Raw genomic sequence first — 23,597 nt, forward strand, 5'->3', positions numbered from 1 at the left:
GGGTGTGGTGGCGTGTGCATGTAATCCCAGCTTATCAGGAGGCTGAGGCAGGAGAAGAGCCTCAGACTGAGAGGCAGAGGTTGCAGCAAGCTGAGATCGTGCCACCGCACCCCAGCCTGGGAAACAGAGCAAAACTGAGACTCAAAAACACACACACACACCCCTGGGAAACAGAGCAAAACTGAGACACACACACACACACACACACACACTCTCTCTCTCTCTCTCTCTCTAGAAAGATGACAAAGCAGGGCCCTATCCTCCTGATTAGTTTTTTTCACCTATCATGTTGCCTTTCTCAAAAAGCATCAAGAAATGTGACTCACGGTTTAATAGCTACTGGATTGGGCAGGAATCCAAACTCCATGGAATCGGCAATCTGATGATTTTCTAGTTCATGAGAGCCATTCAGCTGTTCTCCACTATTAGCAAGAGTCCAGTTGGGGCCCCAACCAACACGAAATGAGCGTCCCATGAATAGGGCCATGTCCATCAAGAGTTTTCCCTTGCCATAGGTGACAGACTTTTCACGAGGGACTAGGCCTAGTTGCCTACGTGTACCCACTGTTTTCAACGGAACCTCAGGGGCTGGGCTGGGCATTGTGAACACAGAAGTCAGGGGTGGAGGGACAGACCAAGAGGATGTGGATGGGATATTCATTAAAGATGCTGTTCTGGGAGTACGACATTCTTGCACAGAGGCACTTGGTGAAAGAAAAGCTCCACTTGTAAATTTTGATTGTAGTAACCCACCAACTGAAATGAAGAGGGTATGAAGGGGAGAAAGACTATTACAAAACACAAGCTATTGTTTCTTGAACAATAACAAAAATCAGTAAGGCTGAAATCATTCAATGTTTAATCAAACTACTTATATCAGATGTGGATGACCAGAAGCAGGCTAAGTCAGATTTTGCAGAAATTACTCTTTGAACTAGGAAATCAGGACAAGATTCTAATGATGATGATGATATCTACAACAATAATAAAAGCAACACTATTAATATTATTTAAAAATATGCAGCAGACTCTGTATAAGTCATTTGTATATGTTATTTCATTTCACTCTTCAAAAACTTTTTTTTTTTTTGGAGACAGAGTCTCGCCCTGTAGCCCAGGCTAGAGTGCAGTGGCATGATCTTGGCTCACTGCAACCTCTGCCTCCTGGGTTCAAACAATTCTCTGCCTCAGCCTCCCGAGTAGCTGGGATTACAGGTGCCTGCCACCATGCCTGGCTAATTTTTCTGTATTTTTAGTAGAGACAGAGTTTCACCATGTTGGCCAGGCTGGTCTTGAACTCCTGACCTCGTGATCCACCTGCCTCAGCCTCCTAGAGTGCTGGAATCACAGGCATGAGCCACTGCACTTGGCCTCAAAAACTTTTAAATGATTAGCATTATTATCATTCCTATTGTATATATGAGAAAACTGAGCTCAGATAAGTGACTTGTCCAAATCTACAAAGTGACAGGACCAGGAGACAAGCCAAGGTTAAGTCTGGCACCACTCCTCATGCCCTTATCAGAATCCTAAAGGTAACGATTTCTTAGCACATATAAAAGTAAGATCAAAACTCAAATTCCTATTCTACTCTAAACAATGCTACAGTTAATGAAATAAAAACACACTAGGTATCTTACAATTGTACATGTGACCTTCTGAAGGACAGTTCTTTAAAAAAAATTTTTTTAACATTTAAATTTTTATCTAGCTAGCTAGCTATTATAGGGATGGAGTCTTGCTATGTTGCCCAGGCTGCTCTCCAAATCCTAGCCTCAAGCCATCCTCCCTCCTCAGTCTCCTAAAGTGCTATGATTATAGGCATGAGCCACTATGCCCGGCTGAAGGACAGTGCTTATTACCAGTGCCTGTTTCCCAGTTTTACATGGCTTTTGTCTAAAGCATGGAGTTAAATATTATTGAAGTACCAGATTTTCATGTAGTATCCATTATGGAAAAGGTTATTAAGAATGTTTAACTGATACTTTATTGGTTAATATATTTTCTTTCTTTCCTCTATACCAAAGGGAAGTTAAAAATATTTTTAAAAAGCAAAGTTGATAATAAGGGAACTCAAAAGAATTGAAAAATATTTAGTTTTTAAAGCAATATAAACAAATGTCTCTCTGCCAGTTCCTCTGGCTTTCAAAATATGTTGAAACTACATCTGCTTAAGTTCTTTGCTGATATTAAAACTTTATTTCCAATCCCACATAGTTACAAGCCCACTAGAAAAGAGAAAACTTTAAAATCAAATATGTAATCACTTCCCTGGGAATTTAAAAAGGTTTAGTGAAAAGTAGAAATCTGATGTGCTCTGTGCATTACGAGAAGCAATACTTGTCCCTAGAAGACAATAAGACAGTGCTGTAAGGACTGCACAAAACGAGTATAGTGCAGAACAACTTGCTGAACTAAGTAATGTTATAAAAATTGGGAAGTCAGAGCTTACTATCTAATCCACATTCATAAGCAAACAAAAACATGAACCTAAACAAAGCACAAATGCTTTTTTTCTCCATACACTTCTGCATCTGCACAAACAGAGGTAATTCTAGTTCTTAAAAACCGGCCACTCCTGCCAGGTGCAATGACGCATACCTGTAATCTCAGCACTTTGGGAAGCTGAGGCAGGATGATCAGTTGAGGCCAGAAGTTCAAGACCAGCCTGGGGCAAGATAGCAAGATCCATCTCTATAAACATTTTAAAAAATTATTAGTTGAGTAGTGGTATATGCCCATAGTCCTAGCTACTCAGGAGGCTGAGACAGGAGGACTGCTTGAGCCCAAGAGTTCAAGGCTGTAGTAAGTGCGACTGCATGACTGCACTCCAGTCTGTGCAACAGAGAGAGACCCTGTCTCTAAAAACAAAAAACCTGGCTACTCTTAATGAATACTTATGAGTACAATTTCTCTTAGCACCCTTATGTCACAGGTATAGTTGTTTGGCAGACACTTGCTAGAGAAGTCCACTTGGGTTAGAAGAAGAAAAGTGAAAAGCAGGACTTGATGACTGTACAGCTTTCTTGTAAAATAGCATCTTTTATACTGTACCTAGTGAACGAGTTTTCGACGAGTGGGATGCTGAAATGGGGAGTCTGGGAGAACAGATTTCTTGAGAAGTATCTGCTTTGGAAGGCAGGCGACTGAAGCGTTGATCCAGTGCCATATCTACATCTTCTTCATCAGTAAGCAATGATGCTTTCATGATCTAAAAAGGCAATATCTATAGAATGAATGTGCTTCCCAGAATCAAAAGGCCATACCAAAAAAAAATGCAGTTTACAGCAACCAAAAATATTGTTCCTCCTCAAGGCTGTGTACAGAGCTAGTATATTTGTGTGATGGATGGACCCCATTACACTGTGTGTGCCTGAAAGGCAGAATTCATATAATACTTCTCTTCTTTCTATCTATAGCGTCTCACCAGGGCCTGGCACACAGCAGTTGCTATGTTTGCTGATAAAATAATTTTAAAGTCAAACATAAGCCAAAGGTTAAACACATAACACACCAAAAGGCACTGGGATAAAGGGAAGTAAAGACATAGCTTAAAGAAACCTGTGCTACTAGGCACTAAAATTTTTAAATTTTGTGGAGCACATACAGAGTCTTAAAAGTACCCTGTGATGTAGACAAAGTAATATTTTATAGAGAAAAATCAGTACTCACAGCTATTATATGACTTGCACAAAGTAATAAAGTTATAAAATTGGGATTGAGGCCGGGCTCAGTGGCTCATGCCTATAATCCTAGCACTCTGGAAGGCCAACGCGGGCAGATCACCTGAGGTCAGGAGTTTGAGACCAGACTGACCAACATGGAGAAACCCCTGTCTCTACTAAAAATACAAAAAAAAAAAAAAAAAAAAAAAGTAGCCAGGTGTGGTGGTGGTACACGCCTGTAATCTCACCTACACAGGAGGTTGGGGCAGGGGAATCACTTGAACCCAGGAGGTGGAGGTTGCAGTGAACCGAGATCACACCACTCCACTCCAGCCTGGGCGACAGAGCAAAGAAACTCTGCCTCAAAAACAAAACACAACAAAATTGGGATTGGAACTAGGACTCTGGATTCTAATGCAGTTAAAACCAGAAACCCTATCTACTAGTTCTCAATATAACCTTATCTCCTTGAATAAGAGAATGAGGCCCAGACATTGGCCATATTCTTGTATTTTTTTTCCCCATTACAGTGAGCACTCAATGATCTTAATAACCAAGGAAGAGACCTGATCCTATGCAATGGAGATAAAATATTAGTTTGGCTTTCTGTTATAAAAAAGATGGGTTAGAACTTCACCTGTAAGACATGTGGATTAATTCCCAGTGAAGATGCAATATGTGTTGAGGCAGACACAGGTTCCTGATCCTCAGGCATGCTCTCTTCTAACATGGTATCCAAAACTGGCTCCTGGGTGATATCTACCATGTCACTGTCCAGTTCCACAACCCTCCCTAACTGCTCCACCTCTGGGCTCTGGCTCTGTAGACAGCAGAAAGATCAGGAAAGCAGCATTAAATTATACCAAACAGAAATAGATTCTAAATCAGATTTACTTTATTCAGAATATGATATAACAATTATTAGATTCAGCCCATTCTATGGTGAGGTAAGGTAGCAGATTTGCTAGAGTGATTTAAAATCAATTACCCCAAGATAAACCAGTACTTTGATCCAAATAAGGATTCATGTAGTCATCCCATTCTAATATTATGACCTGGTGTCTGGGACCTAAACCAGCACCCATGGTGAAACAAATGGTGGTCTTCAGAGACAAAGATTATGCTTTACTTGATCTAGCTAGCAACTACAATTTTCTGATTTACACAGGGTCACCTTTTCCTAACACTGCCAGAAGCCATTGGAAAAAAAGAACAAAAGGTACAAATATCAAAGTCTCCAGTAACTTTGCTTTTTCTTAAAAACATTTAGAAATAAATTTCTAGTCAACACAATCTTGGGTCTGGAATTTAACTTTTGGGTTACTGAATCCTAAGGTTAGCTGGTCTCTACTTGTGCAGTACCACATAAGATACGAGCACTATCTACTCTTCCAAAAAACAAAGTAATAATATTAGGAACAATTTTAATCTGGGAAGAATCCCTTTATGTTTAAAAATGTCAAGAGTTATATTTACATTTATTAAGCAGTTTTAAAGACAACTATGACTAACAGTCTATGATTTAAAAGGGTAAACACTCAAAGCTGAAACACACTGTAAATTAATTGGTACAGTACAAATTCAATTACCTATATCCTAAAATGTTAGCAAATGACTAAGCCAATATTTGAAATATTTTCAAACCAAAAAAAAATTCTAGACTGGGTTTGATGGCTCAAGCTTGTAATCTCAGCACTTTGGGAGGCCGAGGTGGGCAGATCACTTGAGGTCAGGAGTTCAAGACTAATCTGGTCAACATGGTGGTGAAACTGTCTCTACTAAAAATATAAAAATTAGCCGATGTAGTGGCATGTGCCTGGGATTACAGGCACATGCCTATAATCCCAGCTACTCGGGAGGCAATGGAGGTTGTAGTGAGCCAAGACTGGGCCACTGCATTCCAGCATGGGCAACAGAATGAGACTCTGTCTCAAAAAAAAAAAAAAAAAAAAAAAAAAAAAATCCGGAAGGAGGAAAAAGCCCTGGTGATGATACCCAGGGCTCCCACTTAAATTTTAAGAACAGTGGCTGGTCACGGTGGCTCACACCCATAATCCCAGCACTTTGGGAGACTGAGGTGAGTGGATCACCTAAGGTCAGGAGTTTGAGACCAGCCTGGTCAACATGAAGAAACCCTGTCTCTACTAAAAATACAAAAATTAGCCAGGTGTGGTGGCGTGTGCCTGTACTCCCAGTTACTTAGGAGGCTGAGGCAGGAAAATTGCTTGAACCTGAGAGGTGGAGGCTGCAGTGAGCCAAGATTGTGCCACTGCACTCCAGCCTGGGTGAGAGTTAAACTCCCATCTCAAAAAGAAAAATAAATAAAATAGGCCAGGTCGTGAAGGCTTGATAAAATGGTTTATGGCTGTTTTCTGTGTCTAGCACATCACTAAGTTCAACACTTATTTATTTCGTTATTTCTATTACCTAATGCAGTGCTTGACACATGGTAGAGAAAGCAGTAAACTATAAAAAGATAAGGAGAGTGAGTGGGAGGAAAGAAAAAATGGGGAGGGGGAGAGTGGTTCCAATTTACTATACTACTCAACAAAGGAACACTGCTAATAGCAAGAGATGCTTACCTTGAACACTGTTTCAGATAACATGAGAGGATTTCATTAAATAACCAGATTAGAGACCTAAGGGACTCGTCGTATGTTTACGAAGAATGCTAAGGATCAAGGTTTTATTTATTCTATTCACACAAACAGACTTCAAACCTGTAAGATATCATCTAATAAGTGGACAAGGGGGAAGGGAATTACTATGAAACTATGGTTAAGTGCCTAGAATGCCCTATATGTAAATTTTGTTGAAGTATATCTAAGTAACTGCAACATACTCCCCAAAGCTGTCTGTGTACTTATTTTCCTGGATATCTTGGCAGATCAGGTACCCTTTTTAGGCCAGTCCTGAAAAAAAAAGTGTACTTAAAAAAAAAAAAAAAAGATGGCTCAGAAGTAACTGAGGAAAGGGAAGAGAAAGCCTACTGGGAGGTCGATGGAAAAGAACGGCACGTATAGGAAGAAGCAGCCAACGAGGACACCATTTTAACTCTCCCTTTCCTACAGTATAATCTCTTGAAGGCAGCATCATATTTATTTCCAAATAATGGCATGGCCCATTACAAATACTAACTACACAGATTATATCTGTAAAATGATTGTCTAAATATATGGAGGGTAACGTTTCACAACTGAAACCTTCAATGACTTGAGATCTCTCAAAAGACTGTTCCTCATTGAAACAAGGCTGCCAATACCTAATGATACAGCATTGCTTAATTCAGTAGGAAAAGTAAGATATATCAAGACACCCTCATTCAACAGAGTGAATGACAAGTCCAAGGTCAAACAGATATTTAAATAATTCATACTGTCCTCTCAGGCAAACAGTTTGATCCAATATAACTACTATTGTTGCCTGTCTCAAAAAGAACTAGTTTTCTAACTGTAAAGAATGTTTTTGGCTGGATGTGGTGGCTTATACCTGTAATTCCAGCACTTTGGGAGGTTGAGGCGGATCACTTGAGCCTAGAAGTTCGAGACCAGCATGGGCAACATACTGAGGCCCCATCTCCACAAAAAATAATCACTTTTTTCCTTTAAAAAAGTTTAAAACTTATTTAGGCAGGGCGCTGTGGCTCCCGGCCTATAATCCCAGCACATTGGGAGGCCAAGGCAGGATACTCATTTGGCCAAGAATCTGAGACCAGCCTGGGAAACACAGCAAGATCCTGTCTCTAAAACAATAAATAAATAAATTAGCTGGCATGATGGCATGCACCTGCAGTCCCAGCTACTTGGGAGGTTGAGGTGGGAAGGATTGCTTGATCCCAAGAGTTCAACCAGCCTGAGGAACATAGGAAAACTTTGCCTCAGAAAAAAAAAAAAGTCATTAACTTATTTGAATGGATTCACTTAGTGAACAATGCTAAGTTTCTGAGCAAGCCAATTAGCCTGCCTTGATGTTACTGAACACAAGTTACACTTCAGTTATAAGGCTGAGGTACACTCTGGGGACTGTTGTGGGGTGGGGGGAGGGGGGAGGGATAGCTTTAGGAGATATACCTAATGCTAAATGACGAGTTAATGGGTGCAGCACACCAGCATGGCACATGTATACATATGTAACTAACCTGCACACTGTGCACATGTACCCTAAAACTTAAAGTACAATAATAATTTTTAAAAAAAAGTTTACAAAAAAAAAAAAAAAAAAGGCTGAGGTAAAAACCTACACGTATCTCTACTTGAGTGCCAAAGGCCTGAGGTCTTTCAACATAGTTTTGAAACCTGATTGCACATTTCAACCACCTGGGGAGAAGCATTAAAATATAAATATGCCTGAGCCCCATGCCAAATCTGTGGAATCTAAGTCAAGCTTACCAGGGCATTGATGCAGCCAGCTGGAAATTGGATCCCAGACCAGGATTTTGAAACTAATGTTCTAACCACAGAACAAAATACTCTGCAACTACCTTAATTCATCTCTGTGACTAAGGTTTATCTGCCAACCAACATTTTCTCTAACCTAAAAGGTACAGGAGAGAAGATCACATGAAAATTTAGTTACCTTTATGTTTTCTGGTTGCTTAGATTTACTTGCTTTTTTTAAGAGCAAAAGCGAGGCTTAAGAACCAACTGGAAACAGGGGACTGACGATATTATATAAAAGGTAATGGAACAAATGTGATCATTAAAGAAAAATACACATCTTCCTAAATACCTAAAGAAACAGGCCTCTCTCCCCCAAGAAAAAAAGAAGCTGAAGTTTTGCAATCAACCTCTTTAAGGGGTGAGGTGATGGTATGCAGTCATCTTGACACAGAGATGAGAAGACTGCTATTTCCAGTATAGTCAAACGGCACAAGTAGTTTCCCCATGCAAAGTAAAATGTAGGGTCTTTGGTGCTAATAACAAACCACTGGCATTTCTCATCAGCTTCACTTGGGTCAGTGAGCAATAAATATGAAAGAATTCTCTAGAGTCCTACATTTCTGCTCCAACATACCAAGCTCAAGGCCTTCGAAAATAATGCAAGTAAACAAAACCTAAAGTCTGGACATTTAAATACCTCTATCCATTTCTCTCATTTCTGCTCTTCCCAACCAAAAGGTCAAAGACCATTTCCACTTCCTCAGTCAAAGCTACTTGCCCATTTTAGGCTAGCCATGGTGACTCACGCCTGTAGTCCCAGCACTTTGGGAGGCCAAGGTGGGAGGATCACTTGAGGCCAGGAGTTCAAGACAACATGAGTTGAGGCCAACATGGCAAAATCCCCTCTCTACTAAAAATACAAAAAATTAGATGAGTGTGGTGGTACGCCCTGTAGTCCCAGCTGCTTGGGAGGCTGAGGAATGAGGCTGCTTGAACCTGGGAGGCAGAGGCCACAGAGAGCCGAGACTGCACCAGTGCACTACAGCCTGGGCGACAACTCTTTCTCAAGGAAAAAAAAGGCTACTTGCCCATTTTAAATCCTTACTACCTCTTTTCGCTAGAACCTTGATCTGAAATTTTTGGGTGCTCAATTTTTCAAAAAGCTCTCACAAACACAAGTGTCAATATAGGAGTTTATAGTTATTTTTCTACTATTTCTATTCTGGCAATTAAAGAACCTGGAAACTACTGTCAACATTACAAACATTTTCCTGTCTGTCCATAAATGAAGCTTTTCTTTTTCAGCTGGGCCAACTGGAAAGAGGTTATCTTTAAGATCCTACATATTACTTTTATTACAGAAAATAAGGCCATCTCACTCTTTCCCTCAGAAATATATATATTTATAATAAATATATATATAAGATTATAAAAAATTAGGAAAGAAGGAGATGATACAAAGCAGATGACAGACAAAATGAATATGGACAACTGGAAAACCAAGTCTATAGCATTTCATTTGTCAATGGAGATTTCTTAGGGGCATTCTAAATGCTACAAAGATTATAAACATAAAAGTCAATATATTTCCAGTTTCCCACATTTATCATACCCTCCCCTCACCCTGTACGCGCAAACATGTATATACACACATTCTCCAGAAATGCCTAAGAGACTATTTAATAAATCATAAAAACCACACATTTCAGCAGCCATAAGAATTATAGCATGGAAAATACCAAATGTCTAGCTTTCAGCAGCTGAGAGGTAGAGGATGCTTTACAAAGAAATCCCGTATCAATGATACAAGTAATTGCGATAAACAATGTAGGCCCTAATCTCCCCAAGCCAAATAATAATTCATTTACATTCCAAAACTATTTTTCATAAAGATTATGTACTATTAAAATACAAATATCAAGGTTACCCGAAGTATAAGCAAACAACTTAAAAAAAATGGAGATTAAAAACCCTTTCAGAAAGCTAATTTAACTTTTAAAAAACCATGGAGGTAAAGAAAAAAGATTAAACTGCACATCAGGTAGTCAATAAAGGCAGAATTTACTGTGCATGAACCCACATGAGCAAATCTTAAGTTAATCACTGAGCAGAGAATTCAGCAAGTCCAAATGAGAGAGAACAAAGGGTTTAAAAATGACAATCTGTAGAGGAATAATCCAAACAGCAAGAGAATTCTTTAAATCTCTCCAGTAAAAAGACAGATGCCTGCAAGACCTCACGCCCTCCCTTGTACTTGTTTCAACGTGACTGCCAATGTTTGTACTCTTCAAAGTTCCAAGGGTCATAAAACAGCTTTGTATTAGCTGAATGACTTGCTTTCAACTTCGGTATCACGGATTCCATTCAAATTCACTGTCCTTTTTTCTCTACCTGAGGTGGAGGTGCAGGTTTGCCATTAAGAGCCATCTGCAAGGGCGTAGTCTGGCTTGCAGGAGGCAAAGGGGCAGTCTTCAACTTCTTTGTACTAGTTTTAGACGGATGCTCCTCCTCCTCTTCATCAGAATCCTGAAGGCCATACTTAGAAAAATGGGAGACCTAAGGAAGAGAAGAACCCCACAAAACAACTTAAACATTATGCTTTCCCAATACCTGCCTTTGCAATCTTGCAGCATTACCTTAAGAAAAAAGAAAGAAAAGGGGAGAAATATCTAAGTATTAAAAGCAAAATATATCACCTATCACACTTTTATCTACGATTTAGAAGACGTGTGATGTATGCTCTAGTTGCTCATACTAGTAAATTAATAAAGATTACATAATATACATTAAAATGTCATTTAAACTGTAATCATTAATATAGGAAACTTAATCCAAAGACTTGTTATTATTTTCACAGACATATATTGCCTGTTATCCTCTATCTACCCAAGGGCCTTTAACAAGTTAAATAATTCAACCAGCCTAGAATGGGAGGAAATCATTGGATTAAACTATTACGGACACTCAACCTCTTCATCTCCAAAAATCTTTAAAAGTAAGAATGACAATTACATAGGAAGAGTTGATCCAATAGACACCTGCCTGATGAATTACTGAAGTCCCTAATGATGACAAACATTAGAAAAACTACACCTTAGAAATGTATTTATAAATCCTCATAGGAGTTGGGCAGAGGACTTGAATCACGAGCCCACAGAGTTTGTAAGAACTCATTACTGCTGAATTTTAACTAGGTTTGTAGTTTGGAGTGAATCATAATGTATCTGTACATCTCTTTCCAAATTTCTAAAAATAAAGAGATCTATTTGGCTGGGTGTAGTGGCTTACACCTGTAATCACAGTACTTTTGGGAGGCCAAGGAGGGAAGACTGCTTGATCCCAGGAGTTGGAGACCAGCCTGGTCAACACTGAGAAACTCGATCTTTACAAACATTTTAAAAAGTAGCCAGGCATGGTAGTGCATGCCTGTAATCCCAGCTACTTGGGAGGCGGAGGCAGAAGGATTGCTTGAGCCCAGGAATTTGAGGCTGCAGGGAGCTATGATCCCACCATTGTACTCCAGCCTGAGCAACAGAGCAAGACCCCCATCAATCAATCAATAGAATTTAGCAAAGGATCCCTTCCAACATAAACGTTTTGTGACTCCAAATATAGTTTATAAAAGTCTGAACTGGGTTAAATGACTATACCTTAAACACCCAAGAACCAGTTTCAGGCCGGTATTCTTTGAATTGAGCTCCCTGTTTCCTTGAAACTGCTTCCAATCTTCCTTCATAGTTGATATCAGCAAGGCGATCTGGGCTCTTTATTAAACAACGAGATGTTTTATCTGTTGGCCAAACTCCATCCAATGTAACTTCAGCCTTCCTGTAAAACATAACCAATTAAAGTAACCAATTAAAGTAAAAGCGCTTCATATATAAGACCAGAAAGCCACCTAACACATAAATAGTGAATAATGGTAACTATGCTGCCTTGGAATTATTCTGCACGTGTCATAAACTTGAGTTTTGCCCCATAAGCTTAAGAGCAAGGAGTCACTCCTACATTGACAACTCAATATCTGGTTCTAGAGTCAGACTGCATTTATTTAAATTACCATGGTACATCAATTATTTCCAATCTAATTTTCACACTTAAGCTAGGAATCACTAACTTATTTAAGTTACAGTCCAGTGGTACGAACCAAGTCTTATGCAGGTCTTAAAGGACTACTGTACTAAATAATAATAAAAAACAGCTACTACCCATTTACTAAAAACAAATGCTTAGAAAATGAAGTATCAGGAATATCGGTATGAAGACGACTACAAGAGTGGTAGTGTACCACTTCTAATATTAATACCAGAGTTCAAGTGTTGTATCCTATTCATTTTGTATGCCTTACATCTAAACACAGTGACTACTAGGATGTAATAGGTAGATGCTGCTCTCCATTTCCTGCTTCCCGGAGCCCCTGGCAAATACTACTCTACTTTGTTTCTATAAAGTTGACTTATCCCAGATACATCACAATATAGTACTTGTCTTTTTGTGACTGGCTTACTTCACTTAGCATGTCCTCAAGGTTCATCCATGTTATAGCATATATCAGAATTTTCTTCCTGAGGCTGAATAACATATATTTTTTAATTTTTAAAATAAAAAATATGGAATGCTTCATGTATTTGTGTGTTATCCTTGTGAGGGACCATGCTAATCTTCTCTGTAGGCTGAATAGTGTTTTATTGCACGTATATACCACATTTTGTGTACCCATTCACTTATCAATGAACATTTGGGTGACTTTTACCTACTGGCTGTTGTGAATAGTGTTGCTATGAACATGGGTATACAAATGCTTGAGATCCTGCTTTCAATTTTGTATATATACCCAGAAGTGGAGCTGCTGGATCAGACAGCAATTCTATTTTTAACTCTTCCGGGAACCACCATACTGTCTTCCATAGTGGCTGCACTGTTACACATTCCCACCAATGGTGCACAAAGGTTCCAATTTCTCCACATTGGCAGACACATGGCAATTTGTTTCTTATTAGACTGAGTCTCGCTCTGTCACCCAGGCTGGAGCGCAGTGGCACATTCTTAGCTCACTTCAACCTCTGCCTACCGGGTTCAAGTGAGTCTCGAACCTCAGCCTCCCAAGTAGCTGAGAGTACAGGCGCCCGCCACAACACCCGGCTAATTTTTGTACTTTTAGTAGAGACGGGGTTTTGCCATGTTGGTCAGACTGGGCTCAAGCTATCCACCTGCCTCGGCCTCCCAAAGTGTTGGGATTATAGCCGTGAGCCACCACGCCCGGCCATTTTTTTTTTTTCTAGTAACCATCCTAATGCGTATGGTATCTCATTGTGGTTTGATTTGCATTTCTCTAATGATTAGTGATGTTGGGCATCTTTTCATGTACTCCTTGGTCATTTGTATATCTTTGGAGAAACGTCGATTCAAGTCCTTTGCCAATATTTTCTTCTTTTCTGAGAGACAGGGTCTCCCTCTCCCGCTCAGGCAGGACAGAAGTGGCATGATCACAGCTCACTGTAACCTCTGTTCGAGACCAGCCTGGCCAACATGGTGAAACTCCTGAGTTCAGCTGAACCTCCTGCCTCAGCCTCCTGAGCAGCTAGGACTACAGGTGTGTGCAACCATGCTTGACTACTTAAAAATTTTTTTTTGTAGATACAGGGTCTTCCTATTTTCTTGAACTCCTGGCCTCAAGCAATCCTCACTTCTCTGCCTCCCAAAGTGCTGGGATTACAGGCATAAGCCACTGCACCCATCTTCTTTGCTCATTTTTTAAATGGGTTATTATTTTTGTTGTTGCTGTTGAATTGCAGGATTCTTTATATTCTGGCTATGAACCCCTTATCAAATATGATTGGCATATATTTTCTCCTATTCTTATAGGTTGCCTTTTCACTTGTCTTTTGCTGTGCAGAAGGTTTTCAGTTTGATATAGTGTCATTTGTCTATTTTTGCTTTTGGTGCTTATACTTTTTGATGTTATATCTGAGAAATCATCGCCAAAACCAATGTTATGAAGCTTTTCCTCTGTGTTTTCTTCTAAGAGTTGTACATTTTTGGATCTCACACTTAGGTATTTTATCCATTTTGGGTTAATCTTTGTATATGGCGTAACTTCACTTTTGTATGTGGATATCCAGTTTGCCAGCATCCTTTGTTGAAGAGACTGTCTTCTCCCGATCAAATAATTTTTTTTTTTTTTAGTTTTTTTATGTGTGCCCCACACCACCCTGCCCCCAAGTAATTTTTATACCTTACTGAAAATCATTTAAGACTGGGTGTGGTGGTTTACACCTATAATCCCAACACTTTGGGAGGCCAAGGCAGGCCAAACACTTCACCTCAGGAGTTTGAGACCAGCTGGGCAGGCAACAAAGCAAAACCTCATCTCTACAAAAAATACAAAAATTAGCCGGGCGTGGTGGTGCATCTCTGTGGTCCCAGCTATTTAGGAGGCTGAGGCAGGAGAATAGCTTGAACCTGGGGGCAGAGGTTGCAGAGAGTCATGATCACACCACTACACTCAAGCCTGGGTGACACAGCAAGACCCTATCTCGAAAATCATTCGACTATATAGATGAAGTTTTATTTCTGGGCTCTCTATTACATTCCATTGGTATTTATGTCTGTATGCCACTACCATACTGTTTTGATTATTATAGATTTATAATAAGTTTTGAAATTTGGACATGTGAGACCTCCAAATTGTTCTTTTTTGAGAGTGTTTGGCTATTTGGAGATTTCTGAAATTCTATATGGATTTTTCTATTTCTACAAATCATGCCACTGGGATTTTGATAGGGACTGCATTAAATTTATGCTTCACTGTAGGCAGTATTGACATTTTAACAATATTAGGTTTTTTTCTTTGACACGTGGTCTCGCTTTGTCACACAGGCTGGAGTGCAGTGGTGTAATCTGCAACCTCCGCCTCCCACGTTCAAGCCATTCTCTAGCCTCAGCCTCCGGAGTAGCTGGGATTACAGGTATGCGCCACCACGTCTGGCGAATTTTTGTATTTTTAGTAGAGATGGGGTTTCACCATGTTGGCCAGGCTCACTTGTCTCAACTCCTGACCTCAAGTGATCTGCCCGCCTAGGCCTCCCGAAGTGCTGGGATTACAGGCATGAGCCACTGCACCTAGCTGAACAATACGAAGTTTTCTAACTCATGAGTATGGTCTGTCTTCCATTTATCTGTGTCTGGTGTACTTTCTTTCAACAATGTTTTGCAGTTTTATATAAACAAGTCATTTACCTCCCTGGTTAAGTTTATTTGTGTATATTTTATTCTTTTTGATGCTACTATATATATGAAATGTTTTCTTAATTTTTGTTGTTAGTGTATAGCAGTGCAACTGATTTTTCCATGCTGATTCTGTATCCTGTAACTTTGTTGAATTTGTTTATAACTAGTAAGTTTTTTTGTGTGGCATCTTTAGGGATTTCTACACAAGATGTCATCAAAGAACAGAGATAATTTTACTACTTTTCAAAACTGTATTAACTTTTATTTTTCTTGCCTAATTGCTCTGACCAGGACTTGCAGTAGTATATTTGGGAAAAGTGGCAAAAGCAGGCATCCTTGTGTTGCCTTGTCTCACAGGAAAAGCCTTCTGTATTTGAGTGCCTTTATTATGAAAGAGTGTTGGATTTTGGTAAATACTTTTTCTGTATTATGATGATGATGATGATGATGATGATGTGGTGTATTCCTTTATCTTGTTAAAGTGGTATGTTTCACTGACTTTTGTATGTTGAGCCATCCATGCATTCCAGAATAAATCTTTTGGCCATGATGTGTAATCCTCTCAATATGCTGTTAAATTCTGCTTCCTAGGGCTCTGTTGATGACTTTTTCATCAATATACTCATCAAGTGGTCTGTAGTTTTCTTTCCTTGCAGTGTCTTTGGTTACTGAATAAGGTAACGCTTGCCTCATAGAATGAGTGTGGAAGTATTCCCTTCTCTTCAATTTTCTGGAAGAGTCTGAGTAGGACTGGTGTTATTTCTTTAAATGCTTAGTAGAATTCACCAATGAGGCCATCTGATTCTAGGTTTTTCTTTTTTGACAAGTTTGTGATTACTGAGTCAATCTCTTTACTAATTATTGGCCTGGCAGGGTGGCTCATGCTTGTAATCCCAGCACTTTGGGAGGGTGAAGTGGGCAGATCACCTGAGGTCAGGAGTTCAAGACCAGCCTGGTCAACATGGCAAAACCCTGTCTCTACTAAAAATACAAAAATTAGCTGTGCATGGTGGCGGGCACCTATAATCCCAGCTACTCTGGAGGCTGAGGCAGGAGAATCGCTTGAACCCAGGGGGCAGAGGTTGCAGTAAGCTGAGACTATACCACTGCACTCCAGCTTGGGCAAAAGAGTGAAACTCTGTCTCAAAAGAAGAAAGAAAGAAAAGAAAGAAAGAAGAGAAAGGGAAAAGAAAAGAAGCGGAAGGGGAAAGGAAAGGAAAGGATCGATTGATCTGCTCAGATTTTCTATTTCTTCCTGATTCAGGGTTGGTAGGTTATGAAGATAAATAATTTTCACTATAGCCCTTTCACTTGACTAAAGAGATATTAGAAGCTAGGATCTCACACTAAAATAGAGAGTTAAGTATAGCCACAGCAGAAACAGGAATAAAGCAAAATACTATTAAAAAGAGTTTTTGAAATTAGCAGTTGGACCCAATAAAATCAGGGAGGCTGGGCAGCGTGGCTCACACCTGTAATCCCAGCACTTTGGGAGGCCGAGGTGGGAGGATCACTTGAAATCAGGAGCTCAAGACCAGCCTGGCCAACATGGTGAAACTCTGTCTCTACTAAAAATACAAAAATTAGCCAGGCATGGTGGCAGGCGCCTACAATCCCAGCTACTTGGGAGGCTGAGGCAGGAAAATCACTTGAACCCGGGAGTCAGAGGTTGCAGTGAACTGACATCATTCCACTGCGCTCCAGCCTGGGCAACAAGAGCAAAACTCCATCTCAAAAAAAATAATAATAATAGTAAAATGAAATGAAATGAAATGAAATAAAATAGAATAGAATCCAAGGAATGTAAAAAAATGAATTAAAAAATAAAATCAGGGAAAAGGAGTTCAAAATCACAGTATAGCATTTCTTTGCCATTTATACTTTTAAATCAAAGTAGAGACAATAAATGTACTCTATAGTAAGGAAAGCAAGCTACAGAAGCATACATCTAAACACATTTATGTTTACAGAAAAAAAAAATTGTGATTTAGCTGACAATTTTCTGTATGTACATAAACTCTTACCTATTTAGCCCTTCACCCACAGGTGGTTTTTGGTTATCATCTAAGTAGACAACTACTTCTTTCCTCCGGATATGCACAATATCATCCAAATTTAGATTTGTCAAATTCACATCTCCTTCAAAATAGATTGAACCATAACCTATAAATCAGAGCAAATAGTTAAAAATTCATTCTGTATGAAGGCAAATACCTACTTTACAACTATAGTGATTAAACAATCACAAGGAGAAAGCAGTTTTAAGTATTAGTATTTTAAATAATTCAGCAAGTCCTAGACTGGTAAGAATGGGGACTTAGGGAGTAACTTCAATTACACTGTTATCTGATTTAAAATCTGCATTTTTCTTTTCTTTTTTTTTTTTTGGCAAGGTCTTGTTCTGTTGACCAGACTGAAGTGCAGTGGTCCTGGCTCACTGCAGCCTGAACCTCCTAAACTGAAACAATCCTCCCACCTCAGCCTCCCAAGTAGCTGAGACTACGAGCACATTATCACCAGGCGTGGCTCATTTTCTTTACTTTTTGGTAAAGGTGAGGTCTCACTATGTTGCCCAGGCTGGTCTAGAACTCCTGAGCTCAAGTGATCCTCTCACCTCAGCCTCCCAAAGCGCTAGAATTACAGGTGTGAGTCACTGCGACAGGCCTAACATCTGCATTTTTATAAAACTCCCATTAGCCTCAAAACAACCTTCTTAAATCTCTTCCCATTTATCTATAATGACGCTATATAAACAAACCTTCGCACTTGGCCTGGCATATGGGTTAAAATGCCTGAGCTCTTTTTAATACAATATAGCACAGTGGCATTTCCCACAAGAAAATTATCAGTAATAATAACATGAAGTTCATGCTAAGTGTTATACATCTCTTGCCTATTATTCAATTTTCTCAGAAGTTCTTGGTATTTCCAGTATTTTCTTTAATTACAGAAAATTAAAATGACCCAAATAGTTACTAGCACCAAACAGGTATACCTAAGCCCAAAGAATATTATATGGTTCTGTGCTTCTCAGGAGGCTGAGGCAGGAGAAATGCGTGAGCCCAGGAGTTGAGATCTGCCAGGCAATGTAGAAAGACCCCATCTCAACAGAAAAAATAAAATAAATAAAAATAAAAAAATTTACATGGTTCCAGTCTTTCTTGTTTTGTTACTTATCAATCAAAGTATTTAAGATTCAGGCCAAGGTGGGCCCAAATGTAGGAAAATGAAGATTCAGCTATCAAAAGCTTCCCCTAATTACAAAAATAAGGTGCAACTCTCTGGCTTAATCACTAAGTGCTAAACTCACACTTACCTTTCCGACCAATAGTGAAGTCAGAGACAATGCACTCTCCTTTTTCATTGGTAATTTTAGCAAGGTCATCCATAGATGGAATAGTATAGTAACCAACCTTAGTGAGAATAATACCTGTGACAAAAAAAAAAAAAAAAAAAAAAAACAGAAAAAAAAATAACCTGAAATAATCAGCAACTAAATCATCATATAAAGAGAAAATACATCAGAATGAAGAATTTTCCAAACCACTTTTCTACGAAACATGATTCCTAGGAGAAGGGGTGTGTGAGTGTGAGTGTGTGTGTGTGTGTGTGTGTGTGTGTGAAAAGCTTCATGGTCAAATAGGTTTGAAGAACATATATATGATACATCAAAGAGTCTAAAACTTACAGTAAATAGCCTATAAAACTCTGCTTAACCTCGTGTTTTTCCAGATTTAACTACAGAACATTATTTTCAAAGCACACCCATTAACATCCCGGACTATAAAAGGTATCCCATAAAATACTCTGAGAAAAGCTTAATCAGCTTTTTATTTTATATTACACACAAGGATACCAAAATCTACAGTGGAAATAACTTGCGTTGGCTTATACTGTAATTTAACAATAGAAGTAGATATAAAACTCCAAACCCAATTCTTGTTTCATTGCCTGTTTTGCATAAACCTCTTTTATTTTTCAAATTTACACTCCCAAATAAAGAGCTAAAAGAAAGATGAAAAATCCAGCCAGGCAAGGTGGCTCACGCCTGTAATCCAAGGACTTTGGGAGGCTGGGGTGAGTAAATCACTTGAGGCCAGGAGTCCAAGACAAGCCTGGCTAACATGGCAAAAATCCATTATCTACCAAAAATACAAAAATTAGCTGGGCATGGTGGCGGGTGCTTGTAATCCCAGCTACTCAGGAGGTTGAGGAAGGAGAATCGCTTGAACCTGGGAGGCAGAGGATGCAGTGAGCTGAGATCACACCACTGCACTCCAGCCTGGGCAACAAAGAGCGAAACTCAGAAGGAAGGGAGGGAGGGAGGAAGGAAGAAAAGAAGAAAGAAAGAAAAAATTAAAATAGAAAAAAAAAAAAAACCAAAATAAAAAAAGCAGAGCGCTGAAAAACTCAAGGAAAGTAGTGGAACACTGGTGTGCTTGCTTGCTCTATTCACTCCTTGTCCTACTTGTAGTCAGATATAAGGCTAACTTGCTCTCTGAGAGAAAAGTATTTCAGGCCAACATCAGACCAAACTCCAGCCTCCAGCAACACCCACTTGTATACTTGCTTCTTGGGAAGGGAACTCTAAATTGGGTGGCAGCAAACAAGGTAAATGAAAAAACTAGAATATAAAACTTCCTATTAAAAAGATATATAGTAGCATAATAAATTCATGTAGATATACATACACAAATACAGATTAAGCACCTGGAATTCTTTTTTTTTTTTTTTTAGGAGACAGGATCTTGGTCTGTCAACCCAGGCTGGAGTTCAGTGGCATAATCATAGCTCACTGCAACCTTGAATCCTGGGTTCAAGTGATCCTCCCACCTCAGCTTCCGTAGTAGCTGCAACTACAGGTACATGCCACCACACTTGGCTAATTACTTTTAAGTTTATTGTAGATATCAGGTCTTGCTATGTTGCCCAGACTGATTTCAAACTTCTGGGTTCAAACGATCCTCCCACCTAAGCCTGCCAAAGTGCTGAGCCACCACACCCAGGCTACCTGGGATTCTTACTGTCAAAGTATAAAGTTCTTTCCTTATGATACTAAGTAACCAAATATATATATATATATATATATATATATATATATATATATATATATATATATATATATATATATATAGGCAATAAGAAAACTAAATATAAATTTTGGAGACACTTCAAGAATACCACAAAACACCCAAAATGGGCTGGGCATGGTGGCTCATGCCTGTAATCCTAGCACTTTGGGAGGCCAAGATAGGAGGATCGCTTGAGCCCAGGATTTTGAGACCAGCCCAGGAAACATGGCAAAACAAAAGATGCAAAAATTAACGGGGTGTGGTATCATGTGCCTGTAGTGCCAGCTACTCGGGTGGCTGAGATGAGAGGTCCTGATCCCTGGAGGTTGAGCCAAGACTGCGACACTGCACTCCAGCCTGGGCGACAGAGAGACACTGTCTCAAGAAAAAACAAACAAACAAACAAACAAAAACAATAAGCAATCTATCCGAGTTTACAAAGCCAGGAAAAATATCAGGATAGCCTCTTTGGCTATAAAATTTGGGTTCTTTAGACTACACCAGGATAATTAAAGATGTATCAATTTTCACACTCTAAGGTCCAAAGAGTATGCGAACTCTGAATCAACTAAAGCATAAAACTGTTTAAATATTAAGCTCTCCTATGTGGGATCACATAAAATAATACTTAAAATGCCAAACAGCTGACTTCCATATGTTGAATATCTGCAACAAGCAAGTCATCTCGAATGACTGGTAAGAGACTAAACATGCATCAATCTGAACCTGACCTGCTGGGTGCATATGGTAAGAATTATTTTCTATTTCTTCTCGGTCATCCTGAAGTGACTCATCATGAAAAGAGGTTTCTTCACTGCTTCCTTCCAGCCCATTTCGCAAAGCAGCACGCATGTTTAATGCAACAATGGTATCATCCACACTGTTGCTGTTGCTGTGTTTATTTCCAGCACTTTCTGGGGTTTGAGGAATAGGTTTGGCAATAGGGTTAGTATAAAAATGTGACACAAGGGAATCTTCTTCTCCATCCTGCTGGTGATTCTCATCAACAGGTTTGCTTAGGAAACTAAATCTGAAAAGGAAAAGAAATAATACCTTAGCCTCTTGTAGTAGTAATAACAATGATAATAGCTAACTAATACTGAGCCTTTACTAAGTGCCTGGCACTGTTCTGGATAGTTCCATGTATTAAAAATTCACTTAATACTTACTACAGCAGTACTGTGAAACAGATAATTACTATCTCTATTGTATACTCTCCTATGTGGAATCAAATAATTGGTTAATTTTAAGATTAAAAACTGAAAAAAATGTTAGATTTTTAAGATTACAATCAACAAAATGTTAAAAAATGCTTTATAAATAATAATTTAAAAAAACACTAGAATTTTATCCAAAAGAAAAAAAAACAGGAGTGCAAAGGTGTCTATACAAAGGGTTTCTTTTTTTTTTTTCTTTTTCGTGATACAGCCCTCAGGAGGCCCTGAGAACTTGTGCCAGTATATAAAGATTTTTACTGAAGCACTATTTTGAGTAGAGGAATACCAGATAATCTAAATGTCCACTAACAAGGAACTGGTCAAGTTATCTTACATTCACAATAATGACTTATGCAATCATTAAAAAAGAAAGGACAAATATATTCATACAGATAATGGAAAGGCATTTCTAATAAAATAAATGGAAATAAGCAGGTTACAGAATATATCATTCATGCATAATCTTTATATAATAAAATATATTTATAAAGAAATAAATTTCGGCTGGGTGTGGTGGATAACGCTTGTAATCCCAGCACTTTGTGAGGCCAAGGCGGGTGGATCGCTTGAGGTCAGGAGTTCAAGACCAGCCTGACCAACATGGCGAAACCCTGTTTCTACTAAAAATACAAAAAAAATTAGCTGGGCGTGGAGGTGCATGCCTGTAATCCCAGCTACTCAGGAGGCTGAGGCAGGAGAATTGCTTGAACAATTCACATCAGAGGATGCAGTGAGCCGAGATCGTGCCACTGCACTCCAGCCTGGGTAATAAGAGCAAAACTCCATCTCAAAAAAAAATAAATAAATAAATTCCTGATATGAAAGAATATATACCTAACTATTAAGAATCACTGTACAAGGCTGGGCACGGTGGCTCACGCATGTAATACCAACGTTTTAGGAGGCCAAGGCGGGCAGATCACTTGAGGTCAGGAGCTCGAGACCATCCTTGGCTAACAAGGTGAAACCCCGTCTCTACTAAAAATACAAAAATTAATCAGGCATGGTGGCGGGTGCCTGTATTCCCAGCTACATGGGAGGGTGAGGCAGGAGAATCGCTTGAGCATGGGAGGTGATCTTGGCTCATGCCACTGCACTCCACCCTGGGCGACAGAGTGAGACTCTGTCGCAAAAAAAAAAAAAAAGAAAGAAAATCATCACAGACAAAATATCCCTTAAAGGGCTGAAGGGTGTCAAATACATGCTAACTCTGTCCAAAACAAGATACACAAATACCAAAATAGTTCTGAAGCACTAAATCAGAACTCCAATAATTTTAAGGTTTAATGAATTCAAAAGACAAAAATATGATTTGATTTCCAGGTGCTCATAAGCTGTAATACTTCTATGTAATATTCATCAAACTTCATAAATTTTCATAAATTCCTAAGAATGTCTTAAAAATGAGACTATGACTCTCTACTAAGAAGAACTCAAAACAGAATTCAGTGTACCTCTCTCCATTTTCTGGATATTCAGATGGTGAAGCTAGATTTTCTGAATCACGATTAACAGGAGAAAAGAGATTGCTATTATTAAGGTTCTTCAAAACCAACTTCTTAATGCTCTTCCTATAAACAAGAAACCAAAAGAAGAAAAAAATTACTCAGGCATACAGATATGTCCCAGACATTATCTTAAAAACTGGAGTCCAGTGGTGCACTTCTGCTCAACTCTTGTACACCTAAGAATAACCTAACAAGTTTCATTTATAAACGCTTCCTAGGATTGTATAGCCAAAACACAAGGTGTCAAATACCTTGCACTATGGTGTTTGGAAGAATAAAGCTAAACACCTTCAAGTCCAAGTGGAAAATCCCCTTGAAAACTGTCCTCCTCCCAGCTCTGAGCACTTTATCCAGACACTTCGTTCACTCATCACATTATGTTTGTGTTTCAATCATCTGTATACTCTCTAAATGCTTTCTCTCTCTTTTGGCAGTACAAACGTATGGCTGTCTCACCATAGAACTCATAGTGCTGTCTTGAATGAAAAAGGTAAATAGACATTTGCTGACTAAAAAGTTTTTTCTT

At 39.0% G+C, this 23,597-nt stretch overlaps 1 protein-coding gene and 1 non-coding gene across 21 annotated transcripts in view; both read right to left on the minus strand.

Annotated features, from left to right (window-relative positions):
• NUP98 (nucleoporin 98 and 96 precursor) overlaps positions 1-23,597 on the minus strand; it is a 121,851-nt gene that overhangs the window by 26,205 nt on the left and 72,049 nt on the right. For 18 of the 20 annotated variants that reach the window (XM_009459755.5, XM_016920221.4, XM_054661915.2 and 15 more), the window contains 9 exons: positions 23,018-23,134; positions 21,078-21,376; positions 18,591-18,704; positions 17,299-17,437; positions 11,695-11,872; positions 10,436-10,600; positions 4,303-4,485; positions 3,055-3,211; positions 327-756 (listed from right to left, as the gene is read on the minus strand). In XM_009459755.5, the coding sequence (XP_009458030.4) occupies positions 327-756; positions 3,055-3,211; positions 4,303-4,485; positions 10,436-10,600; positions 11,695-11,872; positions 17,299-17,437; positions 18,591-18,704; positions 21,078-21,376; positions 23,018-23,134 (1,782 nt within the window). Of the gene's footprint in view, positions 1-326; positions 757-3,054; positions 3,212-4,302; positions 4,486-9,708; positions 10,601-11,694; positions 11,873-17,298; positions 17,438-18,590; positions 18,705-21,077; positions 21,377-23,017; positions 23,135-23,597 lie in introns of those variants that run through there. The other 2 variants (XM_063782628.1, XM_063782629.1) reach the window with 1 other exon arrangement.
• On the minus strand, positions 12,649-12,752 carry LOC112204857 (U6 spliceosomal RNA). Its single transcript, XR_002938607.1, has one exon. It is a non-coding gene; the product is annotated as a U6 spliceosomal RNA (small nuclear RNA).

This window comes from Pan troglodytes, chromosome 9 (genome assembly GCF_028858775.2).
Source record: "Pan troglodytes isolate AG18354 chromosome 9, NHGRI_mPanTro3-v2.0_pri, whole genome shotgun sequence".
Classification (NCBI taxonomy): Eukaryota; Metazoa; Chordata; class Mammalia; order Primates; family Hominidae; genus Pan; species Pan troglodytes.